The 26,343-nt window shown below is 38.7% G+C and overlaps 1 protein-coding gene across 1 annotated transcript in view; it reads left to right on the top strand.

Moving 5' to 3' along the window:
• Positions 1-711: 711 nt before the first annotated feature.
• Positions 712-26,343, top strand: part of PHACTR2 (phosphatase and actin regulator 2) — an 87,802-nt gene continuing 62,170 nt past the window's right edge. The window contains exons 1-3 of the mRNA XM_021693268.1: positions 712-793; positions 2,422-2,529; positions 4,395-4,562. Coding sequence (XP_021548943.1) covers positions 712-793; positions 2,422-2,529; positions 4,395-4,562 — 358 coding nt within the window. The remainder of the gene's footprint in view (positions 794-2,421; positions 2,530-4,394; positions 4,563-26,343) is intronic.

Below are 26,343 nucleotides of genomic sequence, written 5' to 3'. Positions count from 1 at the left end.
GAATTAACTCATACTCTCATGTAATGCCACACACCTTGATTTTTCTGTTCCTTTTCTCTTCCTGTCCAGTGATGATTCATCTTACCCCCCAAAAGGAAGAGATTTGATACAACCCAAAGTAAACTCTGATTAGCAAGAGAGTAAGGATCTCCATTAGTGAACTCAGGACAAGGATAGCCACTTGGCTTCCTTGGAAACCATTATCCAGTCTCATCTGCGATGGCTCAGAGCTTGAGTTTATTCTGATCTTGTTGCCTACTTGGTTCTGTGTCCAGAAATACATGCCCCTGTATATGATAGTACATATATGAAGGCATTTTTCAGTTGAGAGAGGCCTCAAGTCAGTATAGGAAATAAAGTCAAATCTTCCCTAAACACTACTCTAAAGTTCTGTGGCCTTTAAAGGGGAAAGTGGCAGACTTATACTGGAAAACATAAAAGCTGTAAAATACATAAATATTTTAAATATTTTAAAATGTTGATCTCAAGTGTGAAAAAGAAACTTCTGATGAAGGACAGGTTACTTTTCAAAACATGAAAGTCAATCAAAATTAGCCTTTAAAACAGGAAATTTAGACTTTCATCTGGGATTTACCTAGCAGTTTGTTCTCATCTGCATGTAAATGTAAGATTCAGGAGACTTGTGAAAATTTTTTTTTATTAAATTTCAAACTGATTTTAATGGTAAATGGTTCAAAAGAAGAATTATAGATGTACCAGTGGAACTGGCAGTCTCCTAAGTGTTTGGAGGAGAGAAGAGAGTTTATATTCTGTTCATACTACTCAAAAGCAGGTAAAAATCCCCTTCACAGTCATGGTTTAATAGAAATACAATGGCGGTGTGGCCAACTCTGCCAACATATGGTTCCTAATTGGAAGTGTAGTTTGCTTTACTAACCCAACAATTACAAAATTACAGATGAATTTATTCAGTCAGAAAAAAGATACGTATGTGTATGCACTGGTCTGGTCATTGGCACTGGCCCAGGCCCTTTCCAGAGCAGAGATAAAGACTAGAACTGTAGATGCATAATAAAGATAAATGGCAGTTAATTTCTTATGTAGCTATGAATTTAACATTAAGGCTTTAATTCTTCACTCACTCAGTCTCCCCATCTGTCACCTAGAGAATGACTTATTTTTTGTTTTGTTTATTTTTGTTTTCAGGAGAAAAAGTAGATTATTCTTAAGTGGTTTGGATCAAAAGCAGAATTTTTATGGAGTGTCAAGGAACTGGATATGTGGCTTGAGAGAAAAGGAGAAGTAGATGTATGTCTATAGCCACAGAGATGAATTTGAGATAGAAACCCTCATTCCTATGTGTGTAATAGTCAGCCCTTATATCTTTCACAACACTTAAATTGTACAAAATTAAGCCCTTCAGCATAAAATCTCAAAAAAGAAGAAACACCAGACACCCAGTTCCTCCCTAGGTTTGCCGCTTGTTTGAGGAAGGTAGTTAGACAAGAGTGGAAGTAAAGTAAATCAGGATTTTACATTTTCACTCTGGCTTAGCTTCAAAATCAGTCTGTCCTATATTTCTCTCTGCCTATACCCTGTCCATATAGGCAGGTAAAATAGGGTCAGAAACCATCTATGGAAGAAACAGTCACTGCAGGATTTGCATTTCTATCTGAAACTAGAATAGGCATCACTAGAGGGAAGAATGGAATTTATCCTTCTTATTTGGAAGGAGCTCATAAGGATTTAGGTATTAGTGTATATTGATTGTATTTTTTCCTTCAGTTTAAGATTTTTCTAGTTCTGGTATGTCAAGTGATTTTTGATTGAGATGTAGACATTTTTATATTATGCTATGGGCTCAAAATCTTATTGAATCCTTTTTTTTTTTTTTTTTTTTGAACTGGCTATGTCTGCCACATCTCCAGCATTGGAAGGAAGGGTACTGCCTCATTACTGCCAGGTAGAGGTAAAATTCCAGGTTCCCCACTCATCCTCTGTTGATACCTTATGGTGGAAATGGGGGCAGGGAATGCTCCTCATTACTCTTGGGTATAATGGTATTTCCAGATCCCTGCATGGTCTCCACTGATACCACAGTGGATAGGGCTGGTCTTGTTCCCACTGGGCATTGGTTTGATACCACCCCAATATTTATGGGGATGGAGGAGGAGAGACCCCTCATTACTGCTGGGTAGGGGTGGACAGCCAGGCTCCCATGTGGTTACTACTGACACTGTAGAGGATGGTTCATTACCAGCTGGTGGGCATGAAGTTCCCAACTCCCTCCTTGCTCTTCCCTGAATTCTCTGACAGGGAAGTTGGGGCTTCTTGTTACAATTTCATGAGGGTAGACATCTAGTCTACCCCACTCAGCCTTTGCTGGCATTCATGGTGGTAGTTTCTCTTGTGGTATTTGGAGTAGAGCAGTTATTGTCTAAAGGTTTTTCATCTTGCTAGGCTGTCCCTTTCTTGCTCTTTTGTCTGGAGAACAGGCTTTTGTTGAGGCTTTTTTGGTCTATGCCTCATGGTGTCTCCAGGTTGGTGACCGCTTCAGCTACAAGTCTGGTATAAATGAGACAAAAAGATAACCCAGGAATCTCACCTTCATGTTGTTTCTTGGGTCCTGAAGTCTCAGGGTGGTCTACTTTCTTTTCACTTTGCAGAGTCTTCTTATGCTTCGTTTATATATAACATCCAGGGTTTTTAAGTTCTATTTAGCAGGAGGAATAGGAAAATAAGTCTACTCCATTTTCCTGCAAGCAAAAGTCCTTGCCGTTTAGTTTTTCTTTTGTTTTGTTTTTCCCAGTATTTTCTTATGAAAGTTTGAAGACGGAAGAATTACACAGTTAATCACCACGTATCCACCCCAATATTTAACACTTAACTTTTTGCTATATATTTTTTTTGAGTATAAGTTTTATTTACTTTATTGTATTTATCCATCTGCCCATTCCATCTGTCTGTTCATTAATTATTTTTGATGAACATCAGTACACTTCACCCCTAAACACATCAGCATGCATATCATTAATTGCATGCAAAATCACTATTTATTTATGGTTTTTTTAAAGGTAAATTTTATATAAAGTAAAATGCATGATATCATAAATACCATTTGATGAGTTGTGTATGATCTATCCCTTATTGAGATAATTTCAGTCACCTCAGTAAGTTCCCTTCAAGCCCCTTCTCAACTAATGTTTACTTCCATCTCATTCCAAGAAGCAACTACTGTTCTGATTTTCTTTTTTTTTGCTATTGTCATAAATTCATTTTGACTCCTTTAGAACTTCATATAAATAGAACCACACGTATGTATTCTGTTGTGCTTGGCTTTTTTTCAGCACAATGTTTTTGAGAGGCATTCATGTTGTTGTATGTATCAGTGGGGGTTTATCATTATTTTTATTGCTGAGTGTTATTTCATTGCATGAACAATACCATGGTTTATCCATTCTGGGCTGCTTCCAGTTTTTTGCCATTACCATATAATAGTAGGAATAACATAAGCCATCATTGTCTACCTTCTGTTTTGAACATAATGTAAGGCAACTTAAGGTTTTGGGCCTTTCTCTGATTAATAAGTTGATTAAGGCACTAAAGATATGTTCTATCACACACAATACCCACATTTTCCACACATTTCTTATTGTTAGCGAAAATTATCAGTTTATTGGGAAGCTGAAAACTTTCTTTTTAAATAGAAGTAAAAAATAGTTTTAGATTGTAAAAATTAGAATTTAGCTTCTTGGCACTACATTTTATTTTGCAAAGGAGAAACAGTGGTTTTAACTACACCATAATTGTAGTATTCATTACTGAGAATGCCATACTAGCCTCTGGAGGAACATCCTATTTCAGGAATACTTAGAATACTCTCTTCCTCCACAAACTAGTGATGTAGTTGCTGCAGACGGATCCAGCTGTGTTTCACAGACCCTTATTTGTCTGGCCCTACCTATTATGTAAGTCTCTTGCTTCTTTTCTATTTTCCCAAAATGATTATCTAAGGGGACTGTAATTTCTGATTGATTGATTTACTGATTGATATTAGGGGAGTTCTACCAGCTAGGGAGTGGGACAAAATAAACTTTACATGAGATTCCAATTAAAGTGGTCATACTTGCTATTAAAGTGCAGGAAGAGGGGCGCCTGGGTGGCTCAGTTGGTTGGGCGACTGCCTTCGGCTCGGGTCATGATCCTGGAGTCCTGGGATCGAGTCCCGCATCGGGCTCTCTGCTCGGCAGGGAGTCTGCTTCTCCCTCTGACCCTCCTCCCTCTCATGCTCTCTGTCTCTCATTCTCTCTCTCTCAAATAAATAAGTGAAATCTTTAAAAAAAAAAAAATAAATAAAGTGCAGGAAGAAACAGATGATGTTGTCTCAAACTTTTTATTACAGCATTTCTCTGACTTTATTTTTCTTTATACAGTTGATGGACTGGACAAAGCTTCTGTAGCAAATTCGGATGGCCCAACAGCAGGCTCCCAAACGCCTCCCTTCAAGAGAAAGGGGAAACTCTCCACCATCGGTAAAATCTTTAAGCCTTGGAAATGGAGGAAAAAGAAGACCAGTGACAAATTTAGAGAAACCTCAGCAGGTATGAATATCATAACTTTGCTAGAAGATAAGTTGTTAAATTTTTAAAAGATAAAAAATTGTGTCTTGTAGGGCTTTTTTTTTTTCCCCCAGAAAAAAGTCCATATTTGAGATGAAATTAGTTAATTTCAGGATAAAACAACTTAGAGTTCTGATTTGCCTCCTTTTCCACTCACTGACTTTCTAATATATTCTTGTTTTTAACTATATACTTGTAAATTCATATGGAAAACTAGTGTGGAGGGAGGGGAAGGTGAAGGAAGGTGAAATAGAAAATTAGAAGGGAAAATGTTATTTGTCAACATTGTAGCTGAAATATCCATTCCCACACACACAATATTATCTGTCTATCTACTTAGTTCCAGTAGCACAATCCTATTTTTAATTTAAAAGTTTTTTGAATGTTTTTTTTTGAATGTATTTGTTTCGTGGGCAAAATGTAAATGGCTGTTTGAAGGAAAAGTGTTGCTATATTTTATTGTTAAATTTAAAATTTCCATCATGCCTTTAAGACAAATAAATGGTTTCTGTCCTAAGGGAGTCATAACACTATTGGTGTGAAAATTTATTATTATTATTTTGTGGATTTGTTAAACTTTAAGAATTACATTATTTAGTACCTTTCATATGGACTCATGGAAGAAATTGGCTTTAAACCTCAGGCCCGAATTAAGCCCAATTTAAACAAGTGTCTGGTATCAGTGATATTACCTTTAAGGTAGAAAAGCATTTATCTCTTGATATAAGTTCAGCGTTCTCCATGCTTATTGTCTAATACAGCCACTTCATCAAAATTCCTCATTGCACCAAGGTTAATATTGTCAGTGTATGTGCAGGGTCACAGAGCATATCTTACTGGTCTGTGCTGACATAGGAGCTGGCCTTTAGTTCTAGAGCTGTGAAATAAAATAGAAAATACCTCACATAGCACAAAGGTATGGAATAGGGACACCAAAGCTTCCTAACAAATTGCTTCTGATGCATTTGCAGCTATATAACTTCTTTGAGCATTTAATGTTTAAAAAAGAAATAATGATACCATATCTGGGATTTGTTTCAAAATCCTGGAGGTGGGGGTGAGTGTAGATGAAAGAAGATTGACCACAAGTTGGTAATTGCTTAAGCTTGGCGATGGGTACAGGGTGTTTATTATCCTCACGTCTCTACGTGGAGATATTGGAAAATTTCTATAATGAAAAGAGAGGGGGAAAAAGAGACTTGGCTTAAGGGGAAATAACAATAGCTTGGTTATTACATTTTCTGTAGTTTCTAATCGGCTTCTTGGATTAGAAGCAGTGGAAAGTGGACAGAGTGCTGTGCTGAGTGAGGACATCTGAGTTCTGGTAGTGTCCTTGCCTCCCAGGTACCATGTGACCTTGAGCAAGTCAGATCAGAGTTGAATGAGTTGAATTCCAAGGTGCTTTCAGTTCCAGATTCTATTGTCAGTCCTTGACTCCTAATCCCTGGCTGGACATCTTGTTCTCCCTTATTCTTCAGTTGTGAATGGAACCACACCCGTCTTCTTAAGTGTCCCCCTCCCATGTTTCCCTAAGTGTTGAGAGAATCTGGCCCTTCAGGTTACCATGGCTACCCAAGATGGGAGTAGGGCTCCAGACAGTGCTGGTAAGAAAATATTAAGAAGGGAGGATGAAGGTCTCCTTGTTTGTCTAGCTTGCCCTTTACTTGAATCTTGGCTGCTAACTTTTCTCTCCCTAATGTAGAAAAGACAGGCACAAAGAAATTCTCCTTCACTTTTCCTTGTCATCTATTTTTAATATTCAGGCTGTAACCCTGAATATTTAAGAAAAGTCATTTTAAACAGCATTAAGTGTTATTTTATGTTATCCCATATTTGTTGAGGAAAGCCTAGCCATCTTTCTATTGTTTTCTTTTCAGATTCACATAGGATTTTATATAAGTTTAGCTCCAAAGAGTTATTTGTGGATACTATATCCCTAGTTCCTAAAGACTACCAAACTACATTAACAACCTGAAAAAGTTATTAGATGTTTGTTTTCTTTGCAACAAAATTGTGACATAACAGAATAAAGACAAGCCAAGGAGATATGTTAACAATTTTTTGTGAATTTATCTGCTACATTTGTGTCATTTCTTTCTAAACCCATCTTAATGTCTTACTTGAATTTCGTTAAGATGTTATCAAGTGTCCCATTATAAAATACTTTGTTGTTACCTTATATATATGCTTATTTTAAGGCTTAAATTTCTGCTGAGCTTTATGAAGTGTATCAGTAAAGCCTAAAATAAAGGGAGGCACAATGGTGTAACAGATGTTTTATTCACATTGAGGAAAGATGTCACATCTAGAGGAAAACTGATGCATTTGGAAATAACTAAGAGAAAGGTGTTTTCTTCTTTAATAAATTGTCTCAAACAGTGAACTCTAGTTGTTTGGATATGACCAAGGCCATGTGCTGTCTGTCATACTATAAAGTACACCTTAGGCACATCCCACAATATGTTGGGATCTGAAAGAAGATGCATTTCTTCCAAGAAAAGTAAATCTTTGTTTTTCCTTCCCCTAAACTCCCGGCGTTATAGTCACATGGCTATGAATCTTACTGCGTTCTGCTACCTAGTGATTAATGCTGCTTTTCCTAGTCTGGGTTTCTGTTGTAGGAATTTTTAATTGGTAACAGAGAGGATGCAACACTGATTTATTAATGCCATCGTAATCAGTGCCATTGTACTCATATGTTTGCTGTGGTGGTGGTAGTAAAGAAGGATCCTAGTTGGTGGAGCATGTGAGTCTTGATCTCGGGGTATGAATTTAAGCCCCACACTGGGTGTAGAGATTACTTAAAGATAAAAATCTAAAAAAAAAGAGAGAGAGAGAGAAGTGTCCTGTCCTCTGCTTGCTTTGGTAGTCCTTGAGCCAGCTATATTTTGGAAGGCCATCTTGTCCTATAAGTCAGGCTGGGCCTAGACCCCAACTTCAAGTTCTCTGGCCTTGTTTTAAAGTGGAAAGTTACCTGTCTCTTCAACTCTGTGTAGGCTGGTCCACAGACTGTTGGGTCTAGGGCAGGAGAGCAGTCTCCTTTCCATTTACTTTCCCCCAGTGCCTCTTTTCTTCAGTCTTCATCTCCTGAGCTAGAGGGCCCTTCTCTGGTCCCACCTTTGCTCTCAGTTACATCCCTTCTGTGTCTTTAGAACTCAAAATGTTATTTACACTTCTTTTCCTATATAATAATTTCTTCCTGGTTTTTTTCTTTCTTTTTTTTGGTGGGGGGGGGGGGTGCCGTGTGTGTAGTGGCTGAGGTTCCTCCCTCTGGATCCTTAAATATATTTCCATCTCCCCAAAGATAAGAATACAGACAAATCCCCTGTCTAAACAACACTTGTTCCTCCAACTTCTGCAGAGTCTGTTGCCATCAAGACCAAACATCTTGAAAATCCAGCCAATGTCACTGCTTCCACGTCCTCTCCACACTATCATTCCTCTCCCTCTGCCATCTCCGCCTGCATCCAGCACTCCACTGATGACACTCCAAGCCTCCCAATCGGGAAATTCAGAGTCGCTCTCTCATTTTCATCCATCCCAACCGCTGCAGCATTTGCCATCACTGGTTGGTCTTCCCTTGATTTACAAAAGATGTCATTATCTTGGTTGTCTTTGACTTTTCTTGCTGCCTTTTGCCTCCTCTTTCCCCCTTCTCCTGTCCCCTAAACCTTTGAGGGAGTTTGCTACGTGTCTTAGCCCTTCCCTTTCTTTGTGCTCTTTCTCATCATGCCATCTCTTCTCAGTACCCACATCTCTCAAGCCGAGTCTCCACCCAAGACCTAGGCACATCTACCCAAGCACTTGATGGGTAGCAATGCCTAAGGAGTGCATGTTAACTCGAAATCCATTCCTAAGGTCTACATATATCTGCACTGAAAACGTGATGCATGCAAGTATTGTTCTGGAGTCAGATATTCTGGAGTGAGTGAGCAAGCAAGGTTCCCGCCCTCCTGAAGCTTTCATTCTAGAGAGGTAGATGCTATGAATGAGCACAGAGTGAGAGAAGAGGGAGTGGAAAAGTACTATGTACAAAATCCATTTCAAAGCAAAACAGATCCCTTGCCAATCCCAGCTATCTGTGCTGTTGCAGACATGGCTTTATTTGGCATCCAGACTTGGAACCATAGAGTCCTTTGACTCTTCCTTGCCTCTTACCATCTTCTACATTCCATTAGTTCCTAAAACCTTTCATGTGTTTTCTCCCGGTACAGGGTCTCTCACATTAGCCTTTCTTCTCAATCCGTATTATCTGGTCCTTATCACTCTATTACTGCAGGTAGCCTCTTGGTTATATTTAGGTATTAGCTATAGCAGCTATAGAAAGCTAGAGAAGGCTAGAGAAGGTAGGGAGAAGGTGAGGTTCTGGCAGTAAATCTGCCCACAGGAGAAACTGACCTAGCTGGTGAGGCTGACAGTGAAGGTTCAGGATGCCAGAGGCTGTCAGGAACCCCAGAGTAACCAAGATGACAACTTTCCAAGTCTCAGGCCAAGCAAATAGAGCAATGGGTATTTCACACTAAAATGGCTTGTGTTCTGCCTGATAGGGTAGAATAGGAGAGCATCCAGGTAAGTGAGAGTGGGAAATCCAGGTAGACCTTAGTAGCCAGGGTATTCTAAATTACTTAGGTGGTAGTACCTAAGTACCTTGGCTTAAAGTATGACTGACCTCATATTGTTTCCTAAGTGAATTCCAGACTCTTAAGCTCTCCTCAGTGTAACCCACATTGACCTTTTCTGTCATTTTCCTGTCAGTCACTTACATTGGATTTCAGTCACACAGGGTCACCACTTACTGAGCATGCCCCAAAGCCTTCTTGTCCCCAAGCCTGTCTTCCTTTCTTCTTTCTTCTTGCTCTGAGCATCATCGTCTTACAGCTACACCTGGGGAGATACCATGTCATGCAAGGGTCATGACATAGCTCTTCTTTCCTGAAGATATTCTTTTTTTAAGTAGGCTCCATGCCCATTGTGGAGCCCAATATGGGTCTTGAACTCATGACCTTGAGATCAAGACTTGAGCTGTGATAAGAGTTGGACGCCCAACTGACTGAGCCACCAAGGCACCCCTTTCCTGAAGATACTCTTTTTTTTTTTTTAAGATTTTATTCATTTATTTGTGAGAGAGAGAGCATGAGCAGGGGTGGGACTCTCCGCTGAGCAGGGAGCCAGGCTCGATCCCAGGACCCTGAGATCATGACCTGGGGCAAAAGCAGATGCTTAACTGACTGACCCTTCCTGAAGATACTCTTAACCTTGATTCTCTATCAACTGAGTAGGAACTTCCCCTCCTTTGCTTGTAATTCTGTTAAGATATGTATACTTTGACTTTTCTAGTTTATGTGTCTGCTTCTAATTTGCTATGTAAAATATTGAAGGTCAGAGGCTATCTCATTCACTTTTGCCCCACTTCAGAAAGTACTTTATATAATAATTTATACCTAGTATGTACGTTTTTTTTAGAGAGAGAGCTCAAGCATGAGCGGGGGAGAGGCAGAGGAAGAAGGTGAGATAGAATCTTAAGCAGGCTCCATGCCCAGCACAGACCCCGATGATGGGCTCTATCTCACAACCCTGAGATCATGACCTGAGCCAAAATCAAGAGTTGGACACTTAACAGACTGAACCACCCAGGCGCCCCCCAATATGTACACTTAAATGGGCCTGGAATTGCTTATTTATTGAATATCCACTATAACTAAAAATACAGCACTGGGTGCTTTAGGACTTTGTAAAAGAAATTAAAGATTGAAAAATCATAATGGGAAAGAGAAAGACAATAAATTAAAATACTAACCAAAAACATGTACTCACAATTGCAACCATGTACAACTATTAAGAAGCCAACAAAATAATTAGGGAAAATTTCTCTTTCCTATCTTTGCCCTTATTTTAAAAGAAACTTATACTCCTAAATAAAGACATTTATCTTCATTATAATCATGACTTTTTTACTTGTGTTGTCAGTAATGCAGAAGGAATGCCTGCCTAGATTTTTAGATAACATTGTTGCAAGTTATCAGCATTCTAAGAATCAGAGTGATCTGTAGAGAGTCCTCTGGTAAAAACTTTAATGTACTGGTACTCTGCATTCTGTAATAATAATAATGTCTAATTTTTACTGAGTGCTATCATATGCTAGGTTCTGCTCCAAGAACTTTATTCACATTAACTCATTTAATCATCAAAGCTTATGAAGTTTCAGTGCTACTGTTATCTCAGTTTTACTGATGAGGACACTAAGGTCGGAAAAATCAAATGACTTGCCCTCGGGCATACCTGGTAGGAGGCAAACACGATATCTGAACCCAAGCAGTGTAGTGCCCAGCCAGTACTTCTGACCATTACACTATGTTGTATCTCTGGAAGATAACTTCATATCCGGATCACTAAGGATTGATCACTGAAAGGTGATTCTACTGTGTGGGTTTGCTTCATATCCTAGAGTTTTTGCTGTGAGAAGGATTTGGTCTGAAGAATAATTTTGATTCTACTTACCTGACTAATTTTAGCAGCGTATGCATAGAAAAATGGTTGACAAGGGTCAAAATTATGTTTGGTCCTATTAAAGATCATGTTCTCTGTAACCATAGAGGCATAATGTTGCTGCGTGGGATTATTTTCTTTATCTAGAAAGTAGGGCAAAGTTAGAAGATTTGCATAGGGTGATATTTGTTAAGGACTGGTCTGATTGCATAATAAACAACAGCATTTTGGTTTCATCTATCTTGTTCCACTAAGAAGATGGAAGTACTTTCGTGTATCATTCACCCTAACACCACCTTGGAGCAAGGGAAGAGAATCTCTCCCTTTCCCAATTTACTGTAGCAGAAGGAAGTTACATAATCAGCCAAAGACCACACAGCACAACCAGGTCCACATAGCGCTTCTTGCTGATACATTAGACAACACTCATTTGTCTTCTCAACAGATGTTTACTGAGCATCCACATCTACTATGTTTCAGGTACTGTTATAGACTCTAGTGATACAGCAGAGAACTAAAGAGACAAACCTGCCTTCCCTTATGGCGCTTATATTCTAGTAGGGATAGGAGGCAGAAAGTCAACCCCCAACGTTAGAAAATGAGAAGAAAAAACATAAAGCAAGAAACAAGGAGTATAGGAGATAAGTTACAGTTTAAAATGTGGTGGTCAGAGAAACTTTACTCGGAAAACAACATTTGAACAAAGACAGGAGGGAGGGAAAGAAAAGTACTCAGGGAAATCCTATTAAGTAGTCACATGTGTTAGAGCATGGATTTCCTTCTATCTAACAATGGTGTCTATATACTGAATGTAGTTCGTTATGAACTTTATCCAGTCTCTTAATGATTAAAATATCTCACATTCATGAACCTCATGGTTGTTAATCTTGGTATCTATTGCTGGCACCATGGCTCCTAACAAATCATGTCATTTCAGTCTATACAATTCTAGGAGAGAAGGAGGAATCCAGGAAAGGAATTTAACTCTGTAATATAAATGTTTGGTTATGGCTTCCTTTCTTAAGTTAGAATTTAGGAGCCAGATTTTGACAGGGCATCAGAAATCCAGCTTCATGGAGTCTGAGTGTAGAATCCCTCATATGTTGGTTTTTTGGTGGATTTGAGTATCAAGTCCTGCAGAGAATGCTTTTATAAACTGACACAATAATGTGTGATCGCCTCTGTGGGTAAACAGTCCCTAACTCACATGCCAGTGGTATCTGCAATACTGATTTGTTATATTACTTGGAATGACAAGTATATTCCCAAATTAATTTACAAATTCACTTTGGTCCACAATACACCTGAAGCTGGGCACTATTAAAACATATTCACATACAGCCAAACACTACTTACTGAAACTCTAGGAAAATATCTTCTGAATTTTCAATTGAATGAGAATTTGAGGGCTGTAGAATACCGTACCTTTCATCTGGGTCTGTCCCCAAGGCAGGAATGTCCACTGTCTCCAGCAAACCTGACAACATGTAATCATTCCACTTCTGAGCTCCTGATTTCTCGCTCTAATTATTGAGGAAAGTTTCTTTTACATTGAGCCGAAACAAATTCTCTCCAATTTTTCTAGCTATGCCCTGGCACTAATATATATATATTTATACATATCTCCAAATCACAGTGATGGTCCTTCCATCTTTCCGTGATGGAAGGACCATGTGATGGTCCTTCCATCTTTCCGTAAAGTTCTTTCATTCCCTTGATGTGTTTTCAGTTTGGGGTTTCTCACCATGGGGCCATATTAAATTGCCTAGATTATTTAGTACATTTTTGTTGAGTACCAGGCCCAAGGCAGTATGTTCTGAGGACACAGTGATGAACAAGCCTGACGAGGTCCCTGCTCTCACAGAGCCCACAGGGTACCAGACTTCATGTTCCCTTTCTTAGCCATTTCAGTGCCAAGATAACACCATGACTTCCTCCCAAATTGTTATGATTGCACTTCATCAACCATGTTTTTTATATTTAGAATTGCATCTGCAATAGGAATTCATCTTGTTATTAAAATGATAAGAATTTGTCAGTAGGAATGAAATATCTTTTGCTCACTTAATGTTCTATGTATAGAAAAAGAGCCAAATCCTCCAAGCTGGGTGATCCATTTTACCCCTTTCTAACAATGTGCTGTGTATGTCCTTTCTGTATAACCACTTCTACATATTCTCCAACATATGTCTCCCTCAGTTGTGTATGTTTCCCTGACAGTGTCCAGCTGGGTGTGCTCCCTCCCGACATTAGACCTCCCCCTTGGATCAGATCTGACTCTTTCAAGTTATCAGGAATCCTGTCCCACCACATCTCAAAGAGTTATTTTCCTGGGTTGACCCCCCAGATCTCCTTTCTGTAGTACTTTTCTGCCTCTGCACCCATTCATATTGTGCCCACACTTCTGGGATGTTATTTTCTCTGAAAGCACCAGAAATCTCTGCTGCTGTGTCTTCTGTCCTAGCTGCTGTCTTCCATGGGACCTGATTTTAGACCGTTATCTGAGTGTTTTCCTCCCTCTCTAACTCAGCTTTAAGGTCCTCTTCACTAGGCCAATCCAGTCTCCACCCAGCATATTACTCCTTTTTCCATGGAATGGGCCTCACCGGCTGGCATTACTGTATAGATGTTAAGGTCTACAAAACCAGACCTTGATTTGACACCATCAGTTCCAGCAGCTACTCCCTTCGGTTGTCCACTCCACTCTTTGTATGTCGTGATTTCAGCCAGAAGGTTAGAAAACCACCCCTGGCCTTCCACACCTTTCTGTTTCCTCCTCAGAACTTCTGACTGGATGGGCTGTCCAGTTGCTTCTGGGGAAGACAGTCATTCTTGTTAAAAATCAGTAGAATAGGGTTTGAGGAGTCTCGGCATGGCCTCCTTCAGGTCCTAAGAAACACATTATGAGAAGACAGCTTTCCTTCGGAGGAGCCACCCCGGTCTCCGTGAGGCGCCATCCTGAGCTCACACATCAGTAAGAGCTCCTCGGTGACCACCGTGTGACTCTTCCTGCCGGCCCTGCTGAGCCTTCCTTGTTGTTCATTCACACAGCACATACTCACCGACCTCCTCCTGTGAGCCTACATGCTCCTCAATGCTCCAAGAATACAGTAGTTAACAAAGGGGGAGGTTTCTTGAGGCTTGTGAAGCTTGTCCTTCAGTGTCTCGGGCGTACCGTTCTTCTCAGCTGTCCACATTGCACGTCAGCCTTTCCCTCTCTGGGTTCCCCGTTTTTCTCCTGTCAACCTCTTAACTACAGTTTTGATTCCTCTTTTCTTTCTCAAAACATTTCTCTTTGTGCCTTCCTTGACTCTACCGTTTTTCCATTCCTTCTATTTATCTTGTACCTTTTCCAGATCAGAGCAAAGAGAGATGTTCCCCAACTCCTTTTACCTTCACATTGTGGGGTGGGGGGGAACTGGTTTATGTTTATAGCTCGTCTGTTGGGGGCTTCTCTGAGGAAGAAAAGCAGAGGTCACAGCTGAGAGATCACTGGAATGGTTTTCGCATGGTCCAGACCTCATAGCCTCCAGGCTACCTGTGGCTGTTTTTGGCAGCCCCTTTGGAAACATTTCCTGTAAACTTCCCCCAGCAAAGCGGGGCCCTAGGAATGAAGCTTTTCACTGAGCACTGGTTTGTGCTTGTGTGTCAAACCTTAGCCCTTTCAGAAAACACAAATAGGTTTTTGATTTTTCCAAACCTTTTCTCTGCCTTGCCTCTCTTTTTGACCATGGCCATGGGCCAATGAGCCTATATAGTCCACAGACAAATATAGTGGCTATTCCTGACAACTCTGACGCTGGACGCCTGAGATGTTCTTAGAAGTAGGAGTTGTGTTTGGCTTAGGTTGGAGGCAAATATACAAACAAACTACTAACTAGTTCACTATTACTGCATTTGTGATCATGACTTCCCCAGAAGAGGTCATTTCTTGGTCATTCACCACTCTGGTATTTTTTATTTTGAGGGGAGTGTGTGTGTGTGTGTGTGTGTGTGTAGTTCTGTGAATTTTAATATATGTATGTTTTGTGTAACTACCACCATTATCGGGATATGTCCCAGATCCATCCCTCCCCAGTCTTCCCGCCCCATCCTCTTACAGTCATACCCCCCCTCCCCTTGACCACCTCCCCCCGCTCCTAACTTCTGGCAACCACTGCTCTGTCCTTCACTATCATTTTGTTGTTTCAAGGACATCATAAAAATTGAAATCATTCAGTATGAAATGTTTTGAGACTGGCTTTCTTCACTCACCTTTTCACCTTTGAGAGTCATCTGGGATGTTGTGTGTACGAGTCGATCCTTTCCATTGTTGGTTGATACTCTGTGCTGTGGATGTACTCTGTTCATTTATCCATTCACCTGTTGAAGGACGTAGATTGTTTCCAGTTCGGGGTGATTATGAATAGAGCTGCTGTAAATATTCACATACAGGCTTTTGTGTGAACAAAAGTTTGCATTTCTCTAGGGAAAACATGTAGGAGTGAGATTTTTGAGTCATACACTAAATGCATGTTTAACTTTATAAATAACTGCCACAGACTATTTTCTAGAGTTCTGCATTCCTTACCAGCAATGTAGGAAGGTTCCAATTGCTCCATATCCTTGTCAGCACTTGGTATTGTCATTATTATTTTTTATTGTCGTAAAAAGACCTATCATAAAATGTACTGTCTAAACCATTTTTAAATGTACAGCTCAGAAATGTAAAGCATATTTACAGTGTTATGTAACAGATCTCCAGAGCTTTTTCATCTTACAGACCTGAGACTCTGTACCTATTGAACAACTCCCCACTCCCCCCTCCCCACCTCCTGGTAATCACCATTGTACTTCCTATATGTATGAAGGTGACTACTTTAGTATATTTCATATAAATGGGATCATACAGTAGTTTTCCTATTAGGACTGGTTTATTTCACTCAGCATAAAATATCCTCAAGGTTCATTCATGTTGAAGCATGTGTCAGCATTTCCTTTCTTTTTATGATTATACAGTATTTTATTGTATGTATATGCCACATTTTGTTTATCCATTCATCTGTCAATAGACTTTTGGGTTCCTTCCACCTCTTGGTTGTTGTGAATAGTGCTGCTGTGAACACGGATGTGCTGTCTTTATTATTTTAGCCATTCTAGTAGGTATGTAGCAGTATTTTATCATAGTTTTAATTTGCATTTCCCTAATGGCTAATGATGTTCAACTATTTTTAGTGTACATTTCTGCCATCCAGGTATCCTCCTTGGTAAAGGTTCTGTTCAGATCTTTTGCCTGTTTTGTAATTGGGTTATTTGTTTTCTTACTATTGAATTTTGAGAGTTCTTTATATATTCTGGATATAAGTTCTTTGTTGGATATGTGATTGCAAATATTTTCTCCCAATCTGTAGTTTGGCTTTTTATTCTCTTAATCTCTTTTGCAGAAAAAAATTCTTAATTTTTATGAAGTTCAGCTTATCAGTTATTCTTTATAGGTCATGTTTTTTGTGTTGTGTCTGTTTGCCTAACCTCAGATCACAAAGAATTTCTTCTGTGTTTTCTTCTAAAAGTTTTAATAGTTTTATGTTTTACCTTTACGATCAATTTTGGGTTAATTTTTATGTAAGGTATAAGGTTTAGGTTAAGGTTTGTTTTTGCATATAAATGCCCAGTTATTTTAATACCATTTGTTGAAAAGACTATCCTTTCCCCGCTCAATCACCTTTGTATCATTTTAAAAATCAAAAACCATATTTTTCTTCCATATACTTCTCTTTGATAAATACCTGTTCAAGTCTTCTGGCCAATTTTTATTGAGCTATTTCTCCTCTTAATGTTGAGTTTTGAGAGTACTTTACCTAATCTAGATATAATGCCTTTATCAGATACTTTATTAAAGATATTTTTTGCCAGACTGCAGCTTGTTTGTTCTTTCTTTAAGTGTCTGTTACAGAGCAAAGGTCTTAATTCTTAAGAAATACAATTTATTACTTCTTTCTTTCAGGATCATGTTTTTGGCGTCATTTTAAGAACTTTCAAGAGCATTTGTTGAAAAGAGTATCCTTTCTCCATTGAATTGCCTTTGTGTCTTTGCCAAAAATTAATTGGCCACATGGTCTTTGTCAAAAATTAAGACTCACATCTGTGTAGGTTTATTTCTGGACTCACTATTCTGTTCTCTTAATCTGTGTGTCTATTCCTTCACTGATGTCATGCTATCTTGATTAGTATAAGTCTGAAAATTAGATACTGTAATATTTCCAACTTCATTCTTCATTTTTAAAATTGTTTTGACTAGTTTCTTTGCCTTTTCGTACAAATTTTGGTATCAGATTGTTTATATTCTCAAAAGTTTCCTGCTGGGATTTTTATTGGAATTACATTAAATCTATATTGCAATTTGTGTAGAGTTGATATCTTTACTATGGTTACTTTCCCAGTATGAACTGGTATGTCTATCCATTTAATTAGCTCTTTTATTTCTTTCATTAGCATTTTGAAGTGTTTGGAAAACAGTATTAGGTTTATACCTAAATATTTCTTTCCTTTTAAAAAACTATTATAAATATATATGTGGTTTTTTTTAAATTCTGTTTCCAATTATTCATTGCTAGTTTACAGAAATACAATTGTATCATGCTACCTTGCTAAATTTATTTATTAGCTTTAGTGAAGATTCCTGGGGATTTTCTATGTAGACGATTATATCGTCTGTGATTAGGCATGGTTTTATTTCTGCCTTTCAATCTGTATGTCTTTTATATCTTTTCTTGCCTAACTAGGACTTCCAGTATAATAGTAAATAAGAGTGGTAAATGGGACATCCTTGTCTTTTTCCCATTCTTAGATGGACTTTCATTAAGTATGGTGTTAGCTGAAGGTTTTTTTTGCAGATGCACTTTATCAAGTTGAGCAGGTTCCCTTATATTCCTGATTTTCCGGGAGTATTTATTATGAACAAATGTTGAAAGTCTCAAATGCTCTTTCTGTATCAGTTGATATGACCATGTGGTTTTTCTTCTTTGGACCACATTATTATGATAGATTACACTGATAGATTTTTAAATATTGAATCAGTTTTGCATCCCTGAGGTAAACCCCATTGAGTTGTGTGTATTATTCTTTCCCTATGTTGCTGGATTTTACTTGATAATATTTTGTGTAGGATTTGTGATATTTGTCTGTTGTTTTCCTTTCTTGTGCTATGTTTGGTTTTGGTATTAGGATGTTGTGCTGACCTCATGAGTCCTTTCTATTCTTTGAAAAGATTGTGTAGAATTGGTGTTATTTCTTCTTTAAATGTTTGATAGAATTTACCAGTGAAAGAATCTGAGCCTAAAGATTTCTTTTTTAAAAAGATTTTAAACAGCAAATTAGATTTCTTTAATGGGTACATGATCATTAAGGTTCTCTCTTTTATCTTGGATGACTTTTGTTAGGACCTCTAGTGCATCAAAAGAAGTCTCTTCCTCCAGATTTCCTTATGGTTAACCAGCTACTTCAACTCCTTCAGTGAGGTCCCGTGTTTAAATGCTAACTTCTCAATGAGGTCTGCCTTCAGTCTTTATGCTGAATCTCTCCTCTCCCCCAGCACTTTTTCTTTAACAGCTTTTTTGAGATATAATTCATATGCCATACAATTCACCCGTTTTACATGTCTAATTCAGTGGTTTTTCATACTATTTACAAACTGTGCAACTAGCAGCACAATTAATTTTAAACATTTTCATCACCCTAAAAAGAAACCCCCTTGAGCAGTCACTCCCCCCGCTTCCCCTGACTTCTGTTTTCTATCTTGGTAGGTTGGCTTATTCTTCATGTTTCCTATAAATGGAATCATACAATAGATATGTGGCCATGTGTGACTGGCTTCTTTCACTTAGCGTAATGTGTTTAAGATTCATCCATATTGTAACATGCATCAATATTTAATTTGATTTTATTGTCAAATAATATTCCATTGTATGAATATATCGTATTTTATTTATCCATCCCTCATCGGTTGATGGACATGTGTTTGGGTTGTTTCTAGTTTGGCTATTGTGAATAATGCTGCTGTGAACATTCGTATACAAGTTTTTGTACAGACACATATTTTCACTTCTCTTGGTTATACATCTAGAAATGGAATTGCTGAATCATATGGTAATTCAATGTTTAACATTTTGAGGAACTGCCAAGACTGTTTTCCAAAGCAGCTGCACCATTTTACATTCCCATCAGCAGTGTATGGAGGGTTCTAATTTCTCCACAGGCTGGACGGCATTTGTTATTATCTGTCTGTCTTATTATTGCCATCCTAGTGGGTGTAGTAAATTAGGTCACCCCAGCACTCTCGGTTCTCTTTTTCTGCCCTGCCTTGTTCTTTCCACAGTACGTCTTACTTTTTTTTCTTTTTTTTTTTTTTTAAGATTTATTTATTTATTTGAGAGAGAGAGAAAGAGAGAGGTGGGGAGGGGCAGAGGCAGAGAGAGAAACTTTAGCAGACTCTGGGCTTAGCGTGAAGCCTGACGCAGGGCTCGATCTCAAGACCCTGAGATCATGAGCTGAGCTGAAACCAAGAGTCGGATGCCTAACTGACTGTGCCACCCAAAAGCCCCCACATCATACCTTCTAACATGTATAAATTATTTGTGTTGTTCATTAACTGGTCTCCCTTCACACTAGATTATAAATTCCATGAGCATCGGGAATTTTTTTTTCCTCTTTGATAAAATCCAAGAGCAACTAGAATAGTGTCTGGCTTATGTTAAAGCATTTAGTAAATGTTTGTTGAATGAATTAATTAATGAGGGGCTCTTGATAGGCCTTACCGTATTCCATATATATGGTGTTTGCCAGTGAATGTGATTTGGAAAGTGCTGGAACTGGGGGGGGTGGCAATTATACCAGTTTTTAATTCTTTCTTAGTGCTCATATCATTGAGAGCTGCTTAAGAGCCTTAGGAATTGAGAAGCCAAAATAGACAAAATTAATATTTCACCAAATTTAATGGACAGGATGGGGTCCCATTCCCTCATGAATGGATAATGAACTTAAGTAACTGTTTACTGTCTGTTCTGTATGGCAACAGCCTTTAAAAGGCCAATGTGAAGACATCATTGATATGAAAAGGAGGTTTGGGTTGTGTTTTAGTTCAGCCATTTCTGTACCTGTGTATTTTATAAGTGAAGCTAATTAAACCAAATGGTGTTAAAAATTCTGTGGAGAAGAGAGGGAACATACAATAATTTTATCATACAGACTTTTTCTGAAATTCTTTTATTCTGTTTTCCTAAAGACATATAATGGCATTAAAACAAATTTCCTCTCTATGCATAAAAAATGAAGGAGACTAACTATTCCTCTTCATTTTTTTTTTCTCCCAGTAGAATGAATATTTTTCTTGTTTCACTCTTCCCGCATATAGATGGATGGAAAGAGTCATTAAGGCCCCACCTTTTTATTTATGGAGGATTTATTATTCATTATAGATCTATTCCGGGGATAAAACCCATTTATGGGAAAGAATAATGTGAGTGCTAACTTTCTGTATATTTTTCATAATAGAAATTAGTGGTTTCATAAACAGGAAAACCTTCCATCATGGGTTTAAATTAGCTAGCTGCATAATGAATGGCCAAACCATTAGGACCTACCTTCTTTAGATACGTAGAAACCAGAAAAATCTTATTTCTAAATGGAGTGGAGGAGATTCCCTTGCCTCCTGTCCATTCTAGAAAATGCGATATTGTTTGTTTAATCCAAGCTAAGCTTTATTTAAATTTGTTGAGCCATAGAGCAGACTGAGATTTCAGGCCTGTAGCCTCTCCCAGGGGGAGGTAGGCTCTGCTAGGGCAAGTGAGCTCAGGTAAGCAAGGCATTTTCACTGAGCATTCTATGCAAACCTTCTCAAGTGAGCTGTGGACACTACTGATTGCTGATTGTAAATGACATTATTTTAAAGAATCACACCCACTAGAATGGAATATAGAATTGTTAACTTGCATTTCTTTTTTTTCTTTGCCACATTTAATTCCTGAGGGAGATGTAGAGGAGAGAAACGATATTCCCACTGACCTCTTGATAAAAAAGGCTTCCACTGGGATGAGACATCGTTTGTACTGCTTTAAGAGACGATCTGATTGTTTATAAACTTTACTTGGGTGGATAATTTCCTAATTTCATTTTCCTTTGGAGTAGTGCCACTTGTGAAATACTTTTTAAAGGTGCTACAGAACTCTTTCTGGCCTGGGTCAGAGAGTCCTGTCAGGAAAGTCCATTATTTTATTTCCTTTGCATATTATTTCCTTTTGTGGTTTTGTTTTGATTTTTTTCATCCTGTGATACGAATCCGGTCTTTATCACTAAGGGCTAAGTCCTGGAAAGTGACTGTTTTTTGGCTTCTATATTTTCCTGATTTGTTTCCCACTTGGAATATAAATTACAGTCTTAATTCTTGCTTCTTTTTGTCAAGTGAAAAGAGTTTGCTCATCGAGGCTTATAACATTTTTCTGCTAAGTTTTCTTCACCTACTTTTCCAAACCCAAACTCTCCAAGTTTTGAAACAGATGCTCTTGAGGTTTTCTTTATTCCAAAGTCTAAGTGTTCACTTAGTACCTATTAAAAGGCAGGGCAGGAGAGGCTATGGGAGAAATATAAGAGAATAAAAAGCATGGCCGGAGAGAAGATGAGATCCTGGAGAATAGTTGGTGAACACAGTAAACATCAGTGTGGCTAAAATTCTTTGGAAATACCGTCTCATCTATTTTTCATCTTTGATAAATGGCTCTTAGCATTAATGTAGTCCAAAAATGTCTTACAATTTAATTTATTTTAAAAATTGTGGTGGAGGGGCGCCTGGGTGGCGCAGTCCGCTAAGGGTCTGCCTTCACCTCAGGTCATGATCTCGGGGTCCTGGGATCAAGCCCCATGTTGGGCTTCCTGCTTGGGGGGGGAGTCTGCTTCTCCCTCTCCCTCTGCCCCTCTTGCTCGTGCGCTCGCTCGCTCTCTCTCAAATGAATAAATAGTCTTTAAAAAAAATTGGGGTGGAAAACACATAACATAAATTTTGCCATCCTAATAACCACTTTTAAATATACGATTCAATGGTGTCAGGTATATTTGCATTTTTAAGCAGTAGATCTCCCAAAACTTTTTCATCTTGCAAAATCTAAACTGTCTACCATTAAACAAAAATTCTTCATTTCATCTCCCTCCCACCCCTTGTAATTTGTTTTTAAAGAAGACCGTAGGTGAATCAAGCGTGAAACATTAGTGACACCAACTAAAATTTAATTACCTATTTAAATCTGATGTTGACATATTGCTGGCATTATGTAGTCCTTTCTTTTTGCTGCTTTTCACAACTCAGTGCTAAAATGTTCAATTTAGTTACTACTCTATGAGATTTGAAAAAGTTCCCTTTGAATAATTTGTATAATTTGCTACATCTGCAGCATGTGAAGTAAAGTGTTTGTTAAAAAATAAAAGTAGACAGACTTTGATTTCTGTTACTCATTTGCAGTTTTATTTGGGATTAAACTTAAAGTAGGAATAAGATATATGGGTATTAATAATAATAACTAACTCTTGAGTTTTTACTGTGTGCCAGATGCCACTTGAAATGTTTGTAATCCGGGGCACCTGGGTGGCTCAGTTGGTTAAGCTTCTGCCTTTGGCTCAGGTCATGATCCCAGGGTCCTGGGATCCAGTCCTTCACCGGGCTCTGCGCTCAGTGGCGAGTCTGCTTCTCCCTCGCCCTCTGCCCCTCCCCCCACCCGTGTGTGCGTGTGCTCTCTCTCTCTCTCTCAAATAAGTAAAATCTATTAAAAAAATAGAATAAAATAAATGCTTGTAATCTTCCCAGTTACTCAGTGAGTTGGGTTGCTACTTTAACTCTCATTTCACTAATGAGTAAACTGAAGCACAGAAAAGTTAAATAACTTGCCTTAGGTTTCAGGGTTTGTGAGTGGCATAGCCCGTATTTGAACCTCAGAAGCCTGGCTTGAGTCTTCATTCTGAATCCCTGTACAATGCCACCTTCTAGATCAGTAACTATATCAAGGTAAAAATATCAACAGAATATTATCAAAGAGATACACATCTGTATACAAGAGAAAATGGAATGTAGGGGAGGAAGAAACTAATATTTAGAGGGTCCTTACTTTGTGTCAGATACTTACCAAATGTTTTAATCATCCTATTGGGCATCCAACTTAGGTTTTCCTACCTCTGCTTTCATGTATAGAAACAAAGGCATGGAGAGGTTTGGAACTTGCCTATGATCACCTGCTAATAAATTGCAATGTCTAGGGGAGCACCTGGGTGGCTCAGTCAGTTAAGCGTCTGCCTTTGGCTCAGGTCATGATCTCAGGGTCCTGGGATCGAGCCCCGCACCAGGCTCCCTGCTCAGCTGGGAGCCTACTTCTCCTGCTCCCTCTGCTGTTTCCCCCGCTTGTGCTCTCTGGCTCTCCCTCTAACTCTCTGTCAAATAAATAAATAAAATCTTTTAAAAAATAAAAATAAGTTTCAATGTCTGGATGTGAGCTCAAGATATTTTTAAAAGGGCCAGAATATATACTTCCTGGTCCATTTTCTATTTTCTAGCTTTTGCAAGAAGAATGATGAGACCTTGTTACCACCTTAATAATCAGAAATTTGGAAACAGAGAGTAGACAGGGAGACTCCCGAGAGGGGAGCATTATGTCCCAGTGGAAACTTAGCATTGCTGTGAAACTTTAAACATTATAATTTTAGTTACAATGAAAAGCCCCCAGTATTTTTTCGTGTTTTGTCTTGGAAAATAAAAACTTTAGTAGAATCATTCTTTGTCCTCTCACTGCAGGGTCAATCAGGTACAACGCTATTACAATACCATTGACTATATTCCCTATGCTGTACGTTTCACCCCTGTGACTTATTCATTCTGTAACTGAAAGCCTGTATCTTCCACTTCCTTTCACCATTTAGCCCAGCCTCCTACCCTACCTATCTGGTAACCACCAATTTGTTCTCTGTGTTTATGGGTCTGTTTCTGCTTTGTTTGTTCTTTTGTTTTTTTAGATTCCACATAGAAGTGAAATCATACGGTGTTTGTTTTTCTCTGTCTGACTTATTTCACTTAGCATAATACCCCCCAGGTCTGTCCATGTTGTTATAAATGGCAAGATCGAATCCTTTTTTATGGCTGAGTAATACTCCGTGTGTGTATGTGCATGCACATAGAACAACTTTATCCATTCATCTCTCAATGGACACTTAGGTTGTTTAAGAAAACAAATCTTTAGGGGTGCCTGGGTGGCTCAGTTGGTTGAGCATCTGACTCTTGATTTTGGCTCAGGTCATGATCTTGGGTTGTGAGATCAAGCCCCACATCAGGCTCCGCACTTCACACTCAGCACAAGGTCAGCTTGGGATTCTCTCTCTTCCTCTTCCTCCTTCCTCTTTCCCTCCCCTCACTTGTTTTCTCTCTCTCTCAAATAAATTAATAAATCTTACAGAAAAAAAGAAAACAAATTTTAATCACTTTAAGAAACCTAGTCTAATGAGATATGTATATGAAGTTAGTAAACATAGATTTGCAGAAATGCCCACTCAATCTTATTACTAACTCTGACAGGTTATTCACACCTATTGGTTTGAGTTGGTGATGTTTTATGACGTATTGTTTCTAAATTCACTAAATAAAAACAGGCTTTTAAAGATTACACGTTAATGCCTTCAAAAAATTTTGGCCTAAGGTATGAATAATTTCATATGCCTTTAATCCTGCACAGTTGAATTTGATGTTTAAATAAGTGAGACTGTCTTAATTTAGGATAGTTTAGTCTCACTAAGGTCTCTTTCACAGCGACTCTTACCTGCCATTTGGCTATCTGATCAGAGGTAAAATGAGATAGGATCTCATCTCAGTCGACATTGCTGAGTCCCTGAAATGTGTAAAATTGTCTTGAAGCAAATCAAGGAGAAGGGCCTCAGAATTAGAAGTTTGGGCTCTCTAAGAACTTCTCTAATGGGTATTGTTTATGATCTCCTAGTTTGCAAAAACTCTTCACCATATAGAGCTGCGATTCTTTTTTTTTAAATTTTATTTTATTATGTTATGTTAATCACCATACATTACATCATTAGTTTTTGATGTAGTGTTCCATGATTCATTGTTGGCGTATAACACCCAGTGTTCCATGCAGTATCTGCCCTTTTTAATACCCATCACCGGGCTAACACATCCCCCCACCCCCTCCCCTCTAGAATCCTCAGTTTGTTTCTGAGTCCATTTTATATCAAGTCTCTAGCATGTTCTTAGTGTGAAGTTAGAATTAATTGCTCTAAGGATGATTCTCATTATTTTTGTTTCAAGCTTCTGTCCCTTTGGTCTCACCCTGTTTTGGGTTTACTATCTTTTAATGTGAAGAAACAAGAAATGGAAACACACAGGATGCATCCAAAAGCACCTGTCTCGAACATTTGTGTTTGTCATGTGTTTTGAGAGTCACACTGGAAGAAAGACAAGCAGGGTTTCACGTATCTCTCAGATCCTGGCCTCTGATTACTCTCCTGAGATTACTTGTACTTCCTGGCCCATCTGGGATTGGGGACTTGCTCATTGTTCTAGTCCTAAACCTTATCCCTTGGGAATAAAATCCCCGAGTCCCTTGAGTTGACTTGCCATGGCTGTTCCCAGCTTGCCCTCTCTGGAAACAGCCATGATTTTAGCTGCTGCTGTGTGCACAAGGCAAAGATCATCACCTCTTCTCTCCCCAGCCTGGCCTTTGTCTGTCACCCCGTTACCTGAAATTTTAAAAGTACTACATACAGTGTTCAATGAAAACGCATAGTGCTGAACAATTTGTTTTTGTTTCTTTGTTTTAAAGATTTTATTTATTTATTTGAGATAGAGTGAGAGCCAGTGAGAGAGAGAGCAAGAGACCACAAGTTGGGGGGAGGGGCAGGGGGAGAGGGAGAAGCAGGCTCTCCATTGAGCAGGGAGCCCGACTCGGGGCTCCATCCTAGGATGGACCTTGGGATCATGACTTGAGCCAAAGGCAGATGCTTAAGCAACTGAGCCACCCAGGCGCCCCGTGCTGAACAGTTTGTAAAATAGCGTACCTTGGGTGTAAAAAAGAGAATAATTAAAATGAATATTTGGATTTGCCTAAGAAAGTCTGGAAGGGCACAGGAGACACTAAGAAGAGTGGTTATTTGCATATGGAGTACAGGTGGGGTTCAATTTGAATAGGTGGGGGATAGGGTGAAAGTGAGAGCTTTTACTGTACCCTTTTATAACTTGAACTATGAGGATGTACTACCATCTAAA

Source organism: Neomonachus schauinslandi, chromosome 8 (genome assembly GCF_002201575.2).
Source record: "Neomonachus schauinslandi chromosome 8, ASM220157v2, whole genome shotgun sequence".
Lineage (NCBI taxonomy): Eukaryota > Metazoa > Chordata > Mammalia > Carnivora > Phocidae > Neomonachus > Neomonachus schauinslandi.
The sequence above is the reverse complement of the archived record's forward strand: the minus strand, read 5'-3'. Positions and strand labels throughout refer to the sequence as shown.